This window comes from Micropterus dolomieu, linkage group LG04 (genome assembly GCF_021292245.1).
Source record: "Micropterus dolomieu isolate WLL.071019.BEF.003 ecotype Adirondacks linkage group LG04, ASM2129224v1, whole genome shotgun sequence".
Taxonomy (NCBI): Eukaryota; Metazoa; Chordata; class Actinopteri; order Centrarchiformes; family Centrarchidae; genus Micropterus; species Micropterus dolomieu.
Window position 1 is genome coordinate 15555610 of NC_060153.1, and position 18661 is coordinate 15574270.

The following is an 18661-nucleotide window of genomic DNA, read 5'->3' on the forward strand; positions in this document are numbered from 1 at the left end:
TCATACATTCACTAGACTAAAAAATGCACACTGTAGCCAATCAACAGTAGAACAAGTTCTAGTAGAATTTTTTTTGTTTGTTTGTTGTTTGTTTTTTCCCCACATCCTCTCTTGTCTGATACTGCAGTCCAGTTGGTGGCGGTAATGCACCCCTGACCTGGTTTGTCAACGCCAATAAACACTAAAGAAGAAGCGGAAGCGGCAAAGGAGAAAGAAGCAGAACAAGAAGAACCCGTGACGTCTTTCTAGGAGCGCCAAATCCGGAGCGGACAGAAACACAACACGAAAGTTTTTAAGAGTCCCTTCGCCGTCTAAACAGGTAACAGTTAGATTCATTATGATATATGATACTAGAATGTGTTCTCGCTGCAGCCTGAATTACGTGTAGCGTTCAGCTAACGTTTGAGTTATGTCATGAGCTGATTAATGTTAGCTAACATCTCTGTGTGCCTGTCATGTCATGGCAGGTTGTCAGGATTTATAACTTGGTGAGCCTCGAAACGCCTCATTTCGGGGCCAAAGATAGAACTGCACATCGAGTAAGACTTGAACGTGATACGATACATGTTTAATTTGTCCTCTCAGCCGGCTGTCATGGACCTGAGCTCCTTTGAAATAGACAACTCGGTCAGCTGCCGACTGGCTTCTCAGATCCCTGATGTCTGCCGGACTGAGGACTGCTGTTTGGGCATTGACGAGGCAGGAAGGGGGCCTGTGCTGGGTATGCTGTTAGTTCATTATGGAAAAAATACATCTACTGTTGCAGTCATGCATAAGTCATGCTGGAGATGAATGAGCAGTGCCCTTTGTTTTAGGGCTCACATACTTACAGTGTTCGTGTTTTGTGATCCAGGGCCCATGGTGTATGGAATATGTTTTTGTCCAGTTTCCAAAAAGCAGGAGTTGAAGGACTCAAAAGTGGCAGGTAATGCTTTTTGTCTACATCTCTGCAGATGGCAGGTCAGAAGGATGTTGCACGGTCTCTCTCAGTGTGATGTTTTGAACTCATCCTCACTGCTGTCTTAGTGAAGAACCTAAAAAATGTGAATTATTTTATCTTTTCCTTTGTTCAAGTGGTTGTACTTCAATCTGCAAATTGAATAATAATAAACCCTTTATACTCAGTCTTCTTACATTAGAAAACAAATTAATGTATTTTGTCGCTCCCTTATCAGATTCAAAGACTCTAACGGAAGCAGAAAGAGAGAATCTTTTCCAAAAACTGGATGAAGCCAGAAGTTATGTAGGCTGGGCTCTACAGATTCTCTCACCAAACACAATCTCTACAAGCATGTTGCAGAGGTATCTGGCACATATGGCATCATGCAGACAGAGACTTGTTCTCTTTTTTTCCACATAAACTGTCTTTTACATTCACAAACTAATAAAATGTCTGCTTTTGTTAGGACAAAATACAACCTGAATGCCCTCTCGCACGATACAGCAATTGGTCTAGTACAGTTTGCCTTGGACAGTGGAGTACAACTCAGAGAGGTATGTAAGCAAATGATTCATTTAAATATGAAGGTGCACACCTAATGCTTCTGTTATTATCAGTGTCATATTTCCTGCTGTACCTACAGTATACACAATCTATGCCTTTTTATATAGCTATTTCTATCCATACAGAGTGCCTTTCAGTGGAAGATGGATTTCAGAACAAACTGACATGTACTCTTTATATTCAGTCAGAACAGGGTCTTTAGGCAGACCCACACAAACCGGGTTTTAGGTTGGGACTTGGTGTTTCTGTGTGAATTCTGGGTCAGGTCCGGCCGATAACTTAGTAACACATGCAACATGTTAAGCATTAGAGAGTCAAAATGAAACTACAAGTGTGCAGATCTCCACCATGCCTGGTATGAATAACATGCCAATGTGTCAAGTAGTTTGCTTTTTCCGTGTCATTTCACACCATTTAATCTCTACGGATTTATAGGTGCATCTCAAAAATTAGAATATTGTGAAAAAGTGAAACTTTCATGTATTCTAGATTCACTACACATAAAGTAAAATATCAGCTAAGATAACAAATCAGCTATTTGAAAGCAGCTTTATTGTATTTGAGACTTACTTTAAGAGCGTTGCATTTTGATCAGGATGTAGCCATACTGGTTATTAAACAGTTTATTTTTTTTGTTATAGTTTTACAGTCCCTGTGGATTGTGTGCTCTTCATGTGTTGTACAGTGTTGTGATTTAATACATGCAACTGATTTAAGACAGAAACATTCAACCTTATACAGCATATTCTCATTTTCACTCATTCGTCTTTCTCTTTCCTGTCGTACTCGGCCTGCACCACCTCCCTGGTTTTCTGCAGGTATTTGTTGACACAGTCGGCCCAGCAGAGAAGTATGAGGAGAAACTCTCGAAGCGCTTCCCTGGTATTGAGGTGACTGTGAGGCCAAAGGCTGACTCCCTCTTCCCCATCGTCAGTGCAGCCAGTATCTGTGCAAAGGTTAGTAACCACTGGCCAACTGAAACTCTTTCTTTTGCCGTTCTTGCTCGTCTTTGCCTTTAGGTAAAGAAAAGCAGGGTGGCTGTGGGTCCCTTTTTATTTAAAAAAAAAAAAAAAGTGTTAAATTCATATTTACAAATAAAATGCCTTAGAAAGTATTAAATAGCTTTCAGGTCTATTTGGGAAGGTCTTAAATATTTATTTATTGAGTGTTGTAAGCATGGTCTAAAATTCACTCCAAGTGCAAAATGCCTGGCGAAATCATCAAGAGTTGAATTTGAATGGCTCTGTTATCCTTAGGGATGGGTAAGTCTTACTGATACTGCTTATTGATCTGGTACTTTAACGGTATTCTTATGGGGTCTTTTTGTCATATTTTTTTTTTTTTTTTTTTTTTAAAGAGAAAAAAATTGATAAGAACAGAATAAATAAAGAACAGAATTAACATGGCTTTATTTTCTGAAAAGTAAAACAAGCGAAATAAACAGTTATTTACTGCAAAAGAAAATGCAGTTGTATAGAGCAACATTTTAAATGGGTGATTGAATTTATAAACCAACCATAGCTAAACAGTCAGCTGGCTAATAGTTCATTTTAATCATGAACCCCTGTTGGCATAATTTCATTAACTCTGTGCGTGGATTATTCTGTTCTGCTAGCATACATACCTGATGAAGACGGGGCAACAAGAGATGAACCACCAGCTAGGCAGTCGAAAACACCGCATTTGTCTGCCTGTGTATGGCTTTTTGATAAATGTTTGGACAGATGCTCATGTTTCCACAAGCAGGGTCTCGAGTTTCTGTGCGTGTGTGTGTGCGTGCATATGCGTGCAGTAGCTTGTGAGAGAGAGAACATGGGTGGGTTTGTCACACTATGATTAAACTTTGCAATGAATCCGCGGATCATGGATCAACTATGATCCGTTACACCACTATTAGCAATTAATGAGCTGATATGTCAGAATCATTTCTTTTGCATCTGAACAGGTCATCTTCAGAACAAAAGGGGAGTTGATTGTGAGTTTCTTTAGTCTGCTGAGTACAGGCTGCCGGTCTCTAAGGCAGTGGGGAATGTGTGGATATGTGCGCTTGTCTTCCTTTTTTCCCCTTCAAACTTCCAAACCCTACCAGTGTTGTTTTTTTGTTTTTGTTTTTTCTGAAGCTATTTGCTGATTTTTAGGTGGCCAGGGATCGTGTTGTAAAGGGCTGGAACTTTGCTGAGGACCTGGGAGAGGTGGATACAGACTACGGCTCAGGATACCCCAACGGTAACAGAAACAATCAACAGCAATTATAATCCAACCATAATGACATCTATGTTTGTGAAATACTTTTACATATTTTGAATAATATCAACATCTTAGTGCACTGGTAACATGACCTAATCAAGCCCAGGTGGATATCGGTACATGTAGATAAACTGATACTGAGACAGATATTTTTCCCCTTGTGTTTTCAGACCCCAAAACTAAAGCGTGGCTGCTGAAGTACCTGGACCCAGTGTTCGGTTACCCTCAGTTTGTTCGATTTAGCTGGAGCACTGCCCAAACCCTGATGGACAGCAAGGGTGTGATTGTCCACTGGTAAAGAGCCTTCAAACTTGATTGTGAAGCACTTTGAACTTGAATGTCTAAAAGCAAAGTTTGAATTTGGGGAGTTAAAGAAGAATACCATTGAAACATGATTTACAGTATCTGTTTTTCTGCTCTGAGAGAAGGACTGTCAGCCATTTGTCACCAAGAGTTAGGCAGAGAAGAAGTCTTTTCTAAAAGCAGTAACATAGTTTCCAGTTTATTTCCAAAGAAGCCAAAAAACCCAAGAAAACCCCTTTTGATTTACATTTCAAGCTTAATGTTTGCATAAATCACTTGACTTTAAGAGACGAGCGCTAACCACAGTGTAAAAATCAGACTTGTTTTATTAAATCTGTCCTCAGGGATGATGATGAGGAGGACGGGGAGAAAGCGGCGCAGCGGCAGAACAACAAGTCCATGTTGTCATACTTCAGTGCATCAGCTGGAGGTAACGACCAAAACCCGACCCACCAAACACACCGCTTCTTCTCTGAGCGGAGGCTGAAGAGCCTCGACACACTGTGAAGTGTAGAGGACATGCACGCACATACAGGGAACTATAAGCTCTTTGTGAGATTTTCATATACGGCCCAAAAAGATCAGTCTTCGGCAGAGATGTGATGTGCCGATATGTGATGTTTTTATCACCGCTGCAGACTTAAAAGAACCTCTATCTTTATTTGTTCTGTTTGTATCTGTTTTTAATACATAAAAGTAATGTTTAAAACTTTCGTTTTACTTTTCTTTTGTAATTCTACACCATACACGTGAAAGAAGCAAACAGGCTTTGTTGAGAAATGTCTTTAATGCCAATACAGCCCTCTGGTGGCAATATGATAAAACACACCAGAGGTTGGAAAAGCGTTGGCGGTGTTCCACATGAACGTTTAAGGGTCCCAATACAAACATAATCTGATGACTGACATGGACAAATGCTAAATAGCCACCATAATATGACAACTGCAGAATGAAAACAACTCAGCATGTTCCACGTACCCTGAAATCATAGTCTCTTGTCCTGTATCTCATATTTTTTAGGCTACAGTAGTAAGACTATGGCTTATAATTTATCTGTTATGTATAGAATGAAACCTGATAGTAGGGCTGAACAATTAATTAAAAACACAGTATGGCCTGCTGCAAGTTTCAAATTGCAGGAGGTGCAATATTTGTGGTGATATGTGTGTCAGAATACTGTTTTAAATTAAATATTGTCACACTACAGAGACGTCCTGGCCTACACATCATATTCTACTGACCTTAAAGATCTTTGTTTTGGGACAGATCCCTGTAAAAATTACGCCATAATTAATTTTAATGTGTTTCAGTGAAAATGAGAATAATAATGAAAATGATCATTCCCCCTAGTAATATAAATCATATCGCAATTGCAATATCAGTCAAAATGATCGCAATTAGATAATTTTTTCAAAATTGTTCAGCCCTACCTGATACCAAAACGAGGAATATGTGTTACTACAAAACCTTTTTTTTTTTTTTTCATTTAACAAAAGAAAACAAAGTTGTCAGATTGTTGACTAAATAAAATACAGTCTTAAATTTTGATTCAAATCAGAAACTGTCTAATCAATGGATAATTTAAGAAAACTAATAGTCTGAGTAAGCTTTCAATGCCAGCTTTCAGTACTTGACAGATTTCTCTTGCTTTTCTTTTAAATAAAGGTTTGTTTATTCTACTTTTAGCTTTCATTATGTTCTTATATAAATAAATAAACTGACTAAAGATTTACATTTGATTAACCATAACTGTCCCTGTACCAGCACTTTAAACTAAAACTCTTCAGGATTTCTTTATTTTCTATTATCTTCAGTTTTACATTTCACACCCTGAGACTACTCGCTAAGTATGAGGTAAAAAGGAGGATGAGGTTTGATGGTACTACTACATACTGTTCCCCTCTTTAAAACACCACAGTGTAATCTGTATGAACCCAACATCACATAGATTAATCTTGAGAGGGTTGCTCAACACTTGTCTTCTCAGAAATGTCACCAGTGTTCTCCTGTTGTTGTTCTGTGTTGCTTCATCCTCATCTGACTCTCCAGGCTAACCCTTGAACACACAGGAACCGTCACACATGACATTCTGCCAGGGGAACACAAAAGGCAGCTGGCTAGGAAGGGATGTCCGTCGTTTCATTAGAAATATAAATACAGCATTGGCTTAACAAAGGTTAACTAAAAAAAAATAAAGGCATATCCATCTGTCCACCGTTGCTAGTTCTCGTTGGGTTTGTGTCTAGACTCTTGGATTCTCTTCCCGCAGTTCATAGCTAAAGTGGAGACTGCAAACGAGGACAGGATCATAATCGAGCTCCCCACAAAATGAGACGACGCTCCTCTGGGGGTTAATCTCGGGGCTCTCCTGGGGAAAGCTTCTCTGTTGAAGGCTGCAGTGGCGGTCACTGTCTGGGCCATGGGCTCCATCGGTGTGGATGTTGCTTGGACGTAAGGAAGTCCACAAGCTGGTCTCTGGGAGGTTAATCGTTGGGTCTGCTGGAGCTTCAGCAGGAAGTGTCTGACCAATACGTCTTAGAGCTTTTGTCTGAGTCCAACCCGATACCTTCCTTTATAACCTTCCCGGGCTCCTCATCTAATTCCTCCAAGTAGCCTGGTCTCCTACTGCGTCAATGGGATTAAAATTATAGTTAGGCCATGACTGCAGTGGACTACGTGGTGATCTATTTCAGCTAAGACTTCTCTACTGTAATACTATTAGATCACCCTGCCGTTCTCCCACATTGAATGAATGTTGTTTATGAGACAGAAGCTTGCAAACATAGACGACTCTAATTAAACTCCTTTAAAATTAGGAAAGGGCATAAACGGTGATCACACAGAGAGGTACGCAGTCAGCAATGAGGGTCGTTTCCTCACGCCTTAGCTTGAATCCCCTTTCATTTCATATTCATCACATCCAAAATGAAAGCTCTTTACTCCTCTAATATGCTCTCTAAACATTCTGCACTTTAGTCAGTATCCCAAAAAAGATGAAATATTGCACAAAGCAAGGCAAATGTTTACAAAAGTGGTTTTGTTAACCAAAAGAAATATCACAGTCTTAGCAGACAGAAAGGATCAAGGTGCACATGAGGTGAAGCAGACTAGTGTTTGGCAGCTAGTTGTTTTTTTCCCCCCCATTGATTATGATCTGTAATTGATACTGGTCGAGCTACGAGAATGAGTCACTGTTGACTTTATTATTATCCAGGACTTACTGTATTTTTATGAACATTTACTGTTTGTTCCCTTAGATGAGATAAGAGTAGAGCTGTAGAGAGACTGAGAGGATCAATCAAAGATCCAGGCTGAGAACAGCTGATTAAAAAACAGTACGGGACAATTATACAATCAAACCTAACCTAAAAGTTCAAGTTAGCATTCTGTGAGTTCACTAAAAAGGTTTCCTATTAAAGGTCTCAGCCAAGTTTGTCATTAAAGACTTTAATTCTTATTTAATTTTAGATGATGCACCTACATTATAGTGACGTAGTTGTTAATATATGCTATATTGAAATTATAAGTTGTCTGTCCTCATTTAGTCAACAGCATTAGACATTTCTATCAAAAATGTTTATATCAATGTTAAACCCCACGTCTTTATTCTCGCAGGTGTTTCTGTTGTGTGTGTGTGTGTTGTTTATATATTGTAAATACTGTAGTATGTCCTACTACATATACGGAGGTAAACGGGAAGAAAACATTGGATGATATTCCCCATATTAACACAGAATAGACAGACATAGACAACCATTTTGATAAGGGATAAATCATTTTAGCTGTTTAATATGCAAAAATTTGCTAAACATCCTCTGGTTCAAGCTTCTCAAATGTCACAATTTGCTCCTTATCTCCATTTTAAACATGGACTGTATTTTATATCAATTTCTATAGAATATTCTTGGGTTTTTGGGCAAAAAAAAAAAGAAGAAATTTGAAGATCACCTTAGATCATGTCAGAATTAGGTTCATTGCCAAGTAGGTTTTCACATATAAAGAATTTGTATTTGGTGCATGACAGAAAAAAATAAAATAAAAATAAAAGCATGTACTGTAAAAGTCAAGAATCATAAATATAAATGTGTTAATTGAAAGAAGCACATTGTGGGGTTTTTTCAGTTCTACAACTTGATGATGTCATTTTACATTCTTGTTTCATTATTAATGGTGAGAAAACAGTGTTGAAAAATACTGTGTGAAAACTTTCAATGACACAAACTTAGTGGCATTTCCATCCATCCGCTGAAACGAAAATGTCAACTTGTACTTGTAGCTGTGACTTGTACACCGTTTTTAGCACCTACGACAGCTCCTTCTCACCATGACCCAGGTCACATGGGTTTGGCTGGTCTCTAATCCCTGAGGTTGTTACATGTAGTCCCAGTTTCTTTTCATCGCGTCTCTTTAATTGTGCTAATTGGATTGCTCCGGTGCTTTTCCACTACTGACACAGAAAGCTTTCATGAATGAATGTGCTGCGGAAACAGGCCATGGTTATTAGGCACAGGCAGGGTGTTTGTGATAGGGGTGCATAATGTATCCAACTATATATTAGTTTAAGCAATTTGTATTGAGATCCATACTGACACTCAGATTTTGTAAATGTGTTGCAGGGGCATGAAAATTAAAAAATGTGTTTATATGCTGCTAAGAGCAACAACAGATAATTGCTATTCAAAATTAATTCTTGTTTTTACATGCAATTGCTACTGTCCAAAAAACCCTATAAAATAACATCAAACAACATCAAAATCTCCTGGGTACAGATTTATAGATCCCTCATAAATCGACGTCTTTTCTAATTATTACTCACACGGCCACCATGATGTCTTCGCTATGTGTCACAGACAGTATGTATATCCCCGCAGCTTCTGGTCCAAATTGAGCATTATGATCTAAAGCTGCTTCTCATCTGCGGATCAGCAGAGTGAACAGGTCTCCACAGACTCTGTTGTACCTGGCCCTCAGATTAAATTATCTTTGACGACCTCTCTCATGTGCCCTGACATTTCACTCCTGGCTTGTTCAACATATGGAGCCTCATTTTAATTGGAATGCACATGCTTTCCACATGGTGTCCCTATTGCCTCAGAATGAAAACTGCTCTGTTTTTTTTTAGCCATATCATATTTCAGCACGAGTGGAAGCCTTTTAGGTTGCAATACAACAATGTGTTAATTTTTTTTTAAGCAGCAAGATTTTAAATGCAATTATTGTATTTTTTTTTCTTTTGCATTGGTCTCTTTTCATGCACTATTTTCAAAAGGGACAGTCAGTTCAGCACTGCACTATGGACAAGTCAGTATAGCAGTGTTCAAGAGCTACATAAAAATGATATCATACAATATATAAAGAACACATAACAGGTTCTAGCATATTGTATGAAAACTGATGTGAAAGCAGGTGGCTCTGTACCTGAGCTGCGAAAGTGTCACTCAGTGATAACACTTTTTCACAATATTACATCTTCTCTGTGTTACTGCCTGTTGGTGCTTGTAATGCATCCTACATGTTTTATTGGAGCAAATTTTGCTCCATTGCTATAGCTATAAACTAGGGATACTTTTTTTATTAAAGGTTCACATATGGATGCTCATAAGGTCAGAGGTCCAGAACAATGCCAGTAAAATGAACTTAAATAAAAGATAATACATTGTCCCTAATGTGACAAATGTTTTGCAGATTCAGCAGCCTGTAATAAAATTAATCTAAGAGTAGGCTTGTTCCATTTGGCGATTGGATTGGCTATCGATGATTGAAGGGATGATCAGTGATTGGTTTTTCATGTGTCAATATTAAGGCGATTTTAATTAACACACTATCAGATCTAAGATTCTAGAGATGAAAAGTCTCTAGAATCTGCACCCCACTGGAGTGGTCAATATCAACGCTGACCGCCACATATACTATTAAAGTAAAATTAGAATTCATTGTGGAGCTGCCCGCAGTGCATAGATTCGCTGCACCCCACTGGAGTGGTCAATATCAACGCTGACCGCCACATATACTATTAAAGTAAAATTAGAATTCATTGTGGAGCTGCCCGCAGTGCATAGATTCGCTCAGCACCTCCGCTTGCTCACTCCCTTTCTCTCACAAATGGAAACGGAGCCGTGTGTTTATATAAAAACTAAAGCATTCAAGTTAACTCTTAAGAATCCAGTCTATTTCTTAACACAACGCTGTCAGTGTTGGAGACCCACCTTCAAATAAGTTATAAGCAAGCATGTAAGGAGCCTAGCTAATAAGTATAGCTATGTTAACGTTAGAATACAGCTGGGTTGTCCAGGTTAGCACGCTGTACATAGCTGCTGTTCAAAATCAATTGCACCCCCAACCCGTGCGCGGCACCAGATTTACACGGTAATTCTGTGGGAAACATCTCACTGTGCATTTATAGATGTTTCTGGTGGTTTCTCTTAAAGCTAATAAGCCTTTTTCTTCCTTGCTGGCATTTCACTGGCATGCTGCAACTTAACACCGCCCCCTGTCGATCAGATCGCCAATCGGTGATCTCAAGCAGCCATGATTAGACGAGAGAGAGAGAAGATCCCCCAACCCTATCTAACAGTACACAGACAGCATAGTGGTTTGACTTTGTGGGAGAAATGGCACGGTTTCCATGTAACCAGAGCCTCAAACATGGGCACAAATGATGTGACTGCTAGACAGAGTACTGATCCAGGTGTTCAATTACACTAGCTTATCTCCAACATAAGAAAATGTATTATTATGTAATGTAATAAGACGTGATAATTGCCAGGATCCAGACCTTGCTGCAGACTTTAAAAAGCCTTGCTACGGTATACTGAATTTATAAATAGTCTTTAATGTAGGTAAAAACTCACTATCACTTCTAGGGATCCTGTAATCTGTAGACAATTTCACGGCAATCCAGACAATATTTGTCAAAATATTTCACATTGAACCACAAATGTCAAGTTCATGGTGGCGCCAGAGGAAAAGACAGAGCATTACAAATGTCAGTGGAATTCATCCTCTAGGGACTGTACTAATTAATTATTAGCCAACCTGCTAGAGTAACAATGCAAGTGCATTTGCAAACATATAGGCCAATTATCGCTGTATCACCAGTCAAAGAAGGTCACAGAAGTACTAGTAATTCATCTAGTCAACATATAGTATGCATAAAATACATACAACAGTAACATAACAGTTAATTAGAATGTTGTATTAGCAACATATTAGCCTGCATAAGCTCAGATAATGGCTAGCCTGGTTAGCAGTAAACTAATCAAAAATCAACAATTACAAACCAGCTATAATGAACAAAGAGCCCCTACACATAATGTTTCAAAAAGGGCTTTTTGAGGAGCAGATCAATATTGGCTTGTTCACAGATCTGACAAAATGGTGGACGTAACTGTCAGTTTAACCAACTGCTAGCTGTTGAACTGTGCCAGTAGATGTTGCTATAGCAACAGCATGTTCAACTGAAACCAACAGCTTCAGTTATGCTCTTTCAGTTTCATAAAGATCAAAAGTACAGACATACATATCACATGAAAAACCTCACCATGACCAATGTGACAAGCACTTGTATCTAAAAATTTCTTTGTGAGTTAAAAGTGTGCAAGCAGAAATGCCTTCCTATCTTTATGGAGTCAATGAGGCCAGAGACCCACTTAACCAATCAAGCTGCATATACATCATCTCTCCATCTCTTGAACACCTTCCTCTCTTTTCTCCATCTTTGTTAGATTTATGTATGTATGATGAGGCACCCCCCTCCCCCGAGCTCACTCATCATATAGTGTTTTATTTAGAGAAGCTCCTCTTCACAGACTAGGCTTTTAGCACAGCTGTAGTCTGTGACCCACTTCTAGACAGACGTGGCTAGAAATGAGAAGAAGGTGGGAGCGGAGGAGGAGGAGAAAGGAGGCATATGGGGTTAAAAGGAAGCAGATTTGCAGGACATGGAAAAAGAGAGCTAATGGATAAATGAGGATGAGAATGATAAAAGGGAGATATAAGTGGGGAGTTTTGGGATAAAAGACACGGCGGGCTGAGTGCCAGTTCAGCATAGGGAACAGAGATCAAGCACATTGTTGTTGGCTCATATGTGACTCCCTAAATATTGTACTTACAGAAGGCAGAGAAATCAGACAAAGAATAGTTTTGTAGTACAATATAGACATTTTTCACAGCAGACATTTTGACATAGCAACTAAAGCACAGGTGTGATTCCAGGGCCTTGGTATTAGCAAGTAAAAAGCGACAGATATATTATCTTCTTCCATTTGTCCTCTGTCGAACAAAAGTTACTGTAATGTTAACTTTTAGACATATCAGAGCTGCATGGGGGGAATTTACTTAGGCCAGACTGTGCTTCTGTTGAGTTTTTCTGTAGGCTATGACCTAAATGCTGTCCAGCTGCTCATGTAAATGTGTGATAAAGTAATACCATATATAATTCCTCTCTCTGTTAGATAAGTTGCAGGTCCAAAGAATGCTATTTAATTACACTAATTACTGTTACTGCACTGCGTGATTGGTTCAATCAGAGTGTGGTTTTGCTCTGTAGTTTGGCTTGCATACATTCATACCATTAATACTTTATCATGAAAGCATGTGATAAGGATCCTATTTAAAGTTGCTGCTGTTCGAATTTAATAACCTGATGGCGGAAGAAATAAAAAGATTTGGAGCAACAGTTACTATATGTATGTATGGATGCATGCATGTATGTATGATTGATTTAATTTTATTCAATTTTGTGGGTATATCTGTGGGTATGCTCATGGACAGCCTAGCCTACATTTAGCCAATACATACAGCCAATGAATGCAGAAAGTTAAGTGGGTCAGAATATAGCAAATATAATAAATATCATGGAATAAATTAGGTTAGGCTCTGCCTTGGTACCTAGACCCGACAACAAATGCCTACCTGTAGACCACGACTGACCTCTATCACACCGGCTCCCTCAGAATCAGCTGCCCTGCCAATCTCCAGCTTCTCTCTCTCTCCTAAAATATCTTTTAATATCCATCTGGTCAATGAATTTAAGGATATACCGGTACAATAGCAGTAACAGGGACACTATGACATGTAGTTTTCACTGACAATAACATTCTATGGGGACTGTTATTGTTTTGAAATACTACAGTTATTAATGCCATTCACGCTAGCTAGACTAGTGGTTTTCCATAGCCAGCAACTTACAATTTCACTCTGTATCACTCACTATGTTGAATCAATCTTTCTTCACCATTCACCTATGTGTGTATGTGTGTGTGGTAAGGGTAAAGTTGCTCGGCAGAAAAGCAATGAACTGCACCCTCCCTCAATCTAAACCTAGTTATTAATTTTTTTATAATTTTGGGGGAGGCTTAGGACGATTTTAGGGTAGCTACAGGCCCCCTAAAATAGGCCTAACAACATCCAAAGGTAATGCTGATGTGTTCGATCACTGAAAGTTCACAACAATGTACACAACATTAAGTTGGTAATTAAAACCTACATATGGTAAACAACGTGAACACCGCTCCTCTTAACACGATCACAATTACAAATGCTGCTACAAAGTCAGGTCATGTTCACTTGAATGCCAATTAGCAGCAGCTGCTAATCGTCTGCAGGAGAGACGTGGCGATAAGTACTTACCTATATGTGAATGATCTCAGCAACAGAGACAAATGGAGAGGTCCTCAAAGTCCAAATCATCACCGCTCAATGTGTAGGAGCTTCTTTCAAATGACTAAATTAATTTTTACGCCAAAGGAAGCACTGATGAATATCCTCACATAGTCATTTTGTGAGCATTTATCTTGTGTGAGGCTGAATTAGATTATTGGGGGTGATTGAAAATGCACTTTGGGACACAGTCATAATAAATGAGGTACATCTGAATTAGTAGCCGTCAGCCTCACAGGCGTTTGGAGTGAATGTTGTTTGTCCCTGTATCTAGCTGCTTAGACTACTTATAACATCAACACATTATATGACGTAGAGCTTAATCGATAGGCTTGGGAGGTGATGGGTGTATTCATAATGCTGATAAAGCTATTTTGAAATGAATATTTTGAGACTTTTTATTTCAGTACAATATTACTTGGCTCATTTGATTTGCCCTAATATAGTCAGTAGGGTGCCACTCAATGTGATGGCCAATTTTTTTTTTTCAACATTTTCCAGGTCCCACCCCCTCATTCTGTTCCTTGTATGATGCATAGTAACTGTGAGAAGTTTCATTCAGATGTATTAATATTTACTGGTAGCTCAATGGGCTCAATGTTTTTATATTTACTTTCATTGCGATAAAATGGTCCTTAATTTAAAATTTCTCTAACAAAGTAAATTAATCCTTGAGTAAGTATTGTTATAATTTTTTATATCATTTTACTGTTCTTTTTCATATTCTGATTTGTGTTATTATTTGGTTTAAATACTATGTAATCAGAAGAATAATTTTGGATTAGCACCATTGCAGCCGTAGTCAGTAGTATAGTTAACTCTGTGCAGGGTCGCGAAGGGGCTGGAGCCAATCCCAGCTGTCATTGGTGAACCCTGGACAGGTTGCCCGTTCATCACAGGGCTAACTCATAGAGACAAACAAGTCATACACACATTCACACCTAAGGGCAAAGAGTCACCAATAAACCTATGCATGTCTTTGGACAGTGGGAGGAAGCAGGAGAACATGAAGAGAACCCACACAGACACGGGGAGAACATGCAAACTCCACAAAGAAAGGCCTGGGCCTCGATCCACAGAACCTCACAGTCATGTTAATCTTAATTATTCTCATTTTTAGCACCACCTACCAGTTATTTTCTGGTACAGTAAAGGAGGACACTTCAAGAGACGTCACTTAACAAGAGCTTCTTCTGCAGCTGTCGCTTCTATTTGTTGGAGCGCAGTGCGGACGTACACATTTAGGCTCTCAGAGCTTTCCACCGGGCTCGGTTATCTACAGTCTGAACATTTTCCGGTTTTGCCCCCAATTCCGAATGAACTGTCACATATGGCAAATGGGCTGTATTTGTATAGCACCTTTCTAGTCTTTTCGACCACTCAAAGTGCTATACACTACATCACGTTCACCCACCTATGAGCAGAGACCCAACTGCTCATCAGAAACAGAAATTAACTCATTCACACACTGATGGCACAGCCACCAGGAGCAATTTCAGGTTCCCAACCTTCCTTTAAGGGGACGACCGTTCTACCCTGAGTCAAAGCCGCCCACTTATGCCACTTCAACACTTCCATAATTAAGGTCTATCTGAAAGTCTATCTGGTTTACATGTGCATGTGTTTCGTCGACTTCATAGAAATCTGCAGCTACTCTGTGAGCTGGAGAGCTAGCCTACAACAAAACACATGTAGCTGTTTTTTAAGTTGCAATACAGTCATTCTCTGGACACAAGTGTAATACTTAAGTGTTTATTATTAACTTATGAAGTGACTGTTAGCAGCTATGTGTCTTCTTTTTGAGGAGTTTTACGTTATTCTAACGTTTGATATTAAAGTTAATATTATATGATAAAATCGGGAAATGTTGAATATTGTAAAACTTTGTCAGTGTTGAGCTACCAGTAAAAATTATTAGAAAACATTCAAATATTGTCAACTTAGTTTTTGTCACATTACTAACACATTTGGGGGGTGGGAAGATAAAATTTAGAAACTTTATTTTTGAGTGGCACCCTAATAGTCAGGCATGAAAAAAAACTTTTAATATCACTGGAGTAATCAGTCGACAGAAAGTATAAAATGAATCTGCAATTTTGATAACCGATTAATCATTTAAGTAATTTTAAATGGCAAAAATTCACTGGTTTCAGCTTCTCAAATGTGTTTTCTTACTCTTCTGTAATAGTAAATTGTATATGTTCGGTGTTTTGGACCATTAATCAGACAAAACAACCCTTTAAAGAAGCCTCACTGGGCTGGGGAAATTGTGATTATTTTTTCTATTATTATCTTATATCTTTTGAGACCAGCAAGTAATTAATTGAGAAAACAATCGACAGATCAATCACTAAAGAAGATAATTGCTAGTTGCAGCCCAAATGTGATGAAATCCAACACAAAACACAATACAACACTTCTGCAGCTCAAAAGAACCACACAATTAAACCAATACCCCTCTGAGATTCTCAACACAAAATAACTAACATTTCACAAAGGTTAAGTATAAGGTAAAATATTCATTGCAGGACTGTTAAGGATTGTATTGAATTTAACAGGTGTTTTATGTTGTTGTGTTTTCTCCTTGTATATCATAAAGCACCTGCACACACCGTGTTTGATGTGATTAATCACTAGGGGAAGAGTTTCACTTCAAATATCGCCTACATGTTACAGTTTGTGTCGGTGGGGGGAATGCTGACTCCTTTTATCAACCTACACAAATACACACACACATCAGATGTGAATGCAGGGGGAGGCACTTGTAGTCCGTGAAGAGATGTGAGCTGACGTGGCTCTTGTGAGACAGGCTTAACCAGGACGGGAAATGGGATTGCACAGGCGGCAGGCATATTCCAAATCCCAGCCCTGCCAAGCTTTTGGCTGCAGAGAGCTGACCCCATGTGACCTCCCTCTGGGACATCCTCTGAAAAATGGTGACATCATTTTTGAGTGTTTGCACAAAGCAAAAGAAATATGTATTTGCCTGTGAAAAGAAAACTGTGCCTTGTAAAGTTTCTACGCTGCTGCCTCCGCCTCCTCCCCAAATCTCACAGCACCTAATGAACAAAAAAAAAAAGATGTAAAATTCATGTGCCTTCATTAATTATTTAATATTAATAAGAAAAGCAGCACAGGCTAAATGTGCTAGACAAGTCAGACAAGCTGGAAACTGGGTCACTCTACGAAGCATCGTTTTTCACCTGCTGACACCAAGGCACATTTATTCTACTTTATTCTAATGCTTTCTTTAGCTTCTACCATGTTCCCTAGCACATTACAGGCAGGGTGGACCAGCTGCCATTAGACACTGAAACTCCCATATGATGTTACTAATAGGAGATTTTTTTGTAGTATAAATATAATTTAAGCATACTCGTTAAATTCTCACTGTTTGATTTCCACAGTAACATCTGATTAATGCAAGAATTTGTGGACTGTTGCTATAGATAATTAATTGCTTTAAATGTATCCAGCACTAAATTAATTATCATTTCACCAAAATGCAGAGATAGTCTTATAACAGTTATTCATGGCTTAAGTGTGGGGTACTTATTATTATAATGTTGTCTGTGGCTCTGGAGTCCAATGTTTATAAAAAGCTTGTACTTTTTTGTTATCTCAGCTAGGGCTTTCAAAACCTCGTTACAAGTGGGCATTTACGAGGTAGGGAGGGCCTAATGAAAGATGCTCTTGAGTTGCATCACGGGAAACATAGGATCCAGTGTTTCTGGAGATATCTAGGCCACTGATGCTTCCGTCTTATGATTTCACCACTTCATGAAAATACAGATCCCCAAAGTGTTGTTAACCCCCTTTCTAAAATTATTGGCAAAACACACGCAGATCTCTTTTTTTTTTCTTCTTTTTTTTTAAAACCTGTCCTGCCCAGCAGCCTGGTATTGAGAATGATGACCTGGATACCATATTGTGCCAGACAGATTTTACTTTAACAAGAGAGTATTAATATACTCCTTTGTCTGTTTTATTATTTATTTAATTATATATTGATTTTTCACAGGGGGGCAGACACGGGGATGGGGGGGCACAAACAGACAGCACAGAGAAAGGACAAGACCTGTAAGAGAAGGGGGATGGAAGGTGGGGACAACAGGGAAAAGCAGTGGGAAACACCAATTGCAAAAAGCAATGAAACCTGCAATAGAACAGAGAGGGGGGCTTGGGGAGGAGAAAAACAACAACAAACAAACACAAACAAAAACAAACAATAAAAATAATAATAATTGTAAAAGACAACCAGCCGAACAGCAGCAATAAACAGCTGACATAGTAAGACAACTAAGAGAAAAATGAAAACAAGAAACAGTCCAGCACATTAAATAAGCAACACAGTACAGCAACAAGAGCTGGAATAATAACAATTAATTTAAATAAGTAACTGAAAGAAAAGCATCAGGAATAATTCTACCAGGGACAACCTAAATTTGTTTGCGTCTATGTGTGAGACTGTGTGTGTCTGTATGTGTGTGTGTACATGTGTGTGCGCATAACCCTGTTAAAGAATGTACACACGCAGATCTCTGACGACAACTTACATGCAATACTAAGTCCCAAAAAAATCCATATGTGATTATCAATGACCCCACACATGTTTTTCATAACTTTTTTAAGCTGCGCCATCTGGAGTGCTTTTAAGATTTCCTGTAAGACGTTTGGTTTTATTCCAGAAGCTGCAAGACTCCTAAAAGCCTAATATTGAAGTAACTACTGTGTCCTTTGCTTTATTAAACCATGGCGATGCAACGATTAGTCGTTAATTGATTAGTCGATGGGCATAAAATGAATCTGCAGTTTTAAAAATGTTCTCCTTGTACATATGTTTGGTTGACAGTGGGAGTTAAAGTGGTGGTGGAGTCGCTGAGGTTGAGCCCAGAATGAACTGTCAGCTGTAAATCACAGGGTGAGAGGGACTAAAGCCTACCAGCT

The 18661-nt window shown here is 38.8% G+C and overlaps 1 protein-coding gene across 1 annotated transcript; it reads left to right on the top strand.

Moving 5' to 3' along the window:
• The first annotated feature begins 169 nt into the window (after window positions 1-169).
• On the top strand, window positions 170-5733 carry rnaseh2a (ribonuclease H2, subunit A). Its single transcript, XM_046048439.1, has 9 exons — window positions 170-319; window positions 586-721; window positions 854-925; window positions 1176-1302; window positions 1407-1494; window positions 2323-2460; window positions 3643-3730; window positions 3922-4045; window positions 4399-5733. Exons 2-9 carry the CDS (start codon window positions 595-597, stop codon window positions 4559-4561), a joined length of 927 nt encoding a protein of 308 aa, XP_045904395.1. The 5' UTR covers window positions 170-319; window positions 586-594; the 3' UTR covers window positions 4562-5733.
• Window positions 5734-18661: the final 12928 nt, after the last annotated feature.

Excerpts from the sequence above, each read along its gene's own strand:
- rnaseh2a (XM_046048439.1), top strand. The coding sequence starts at position 595 with ATGGACCTGAGCTCCTTTGAAATAGACAACTCGGTCAGCTGCCGACTG. Across the intron at positions 722-853 it reads AGGAAGGGGGCCTGTGCTGG|GGCCCATGGTGTATGGAATA; the intron begins GTATGCTGTTAG and ends TTTGTGATCCAG. Across the intron at positions 1,303-1,406 it reads TCTACAAGCATGTTGCAGAG|GACAAAATACAACCTGAATG; the intron begins GTATCTGGCACA and ends TGCTTTTGTTAG.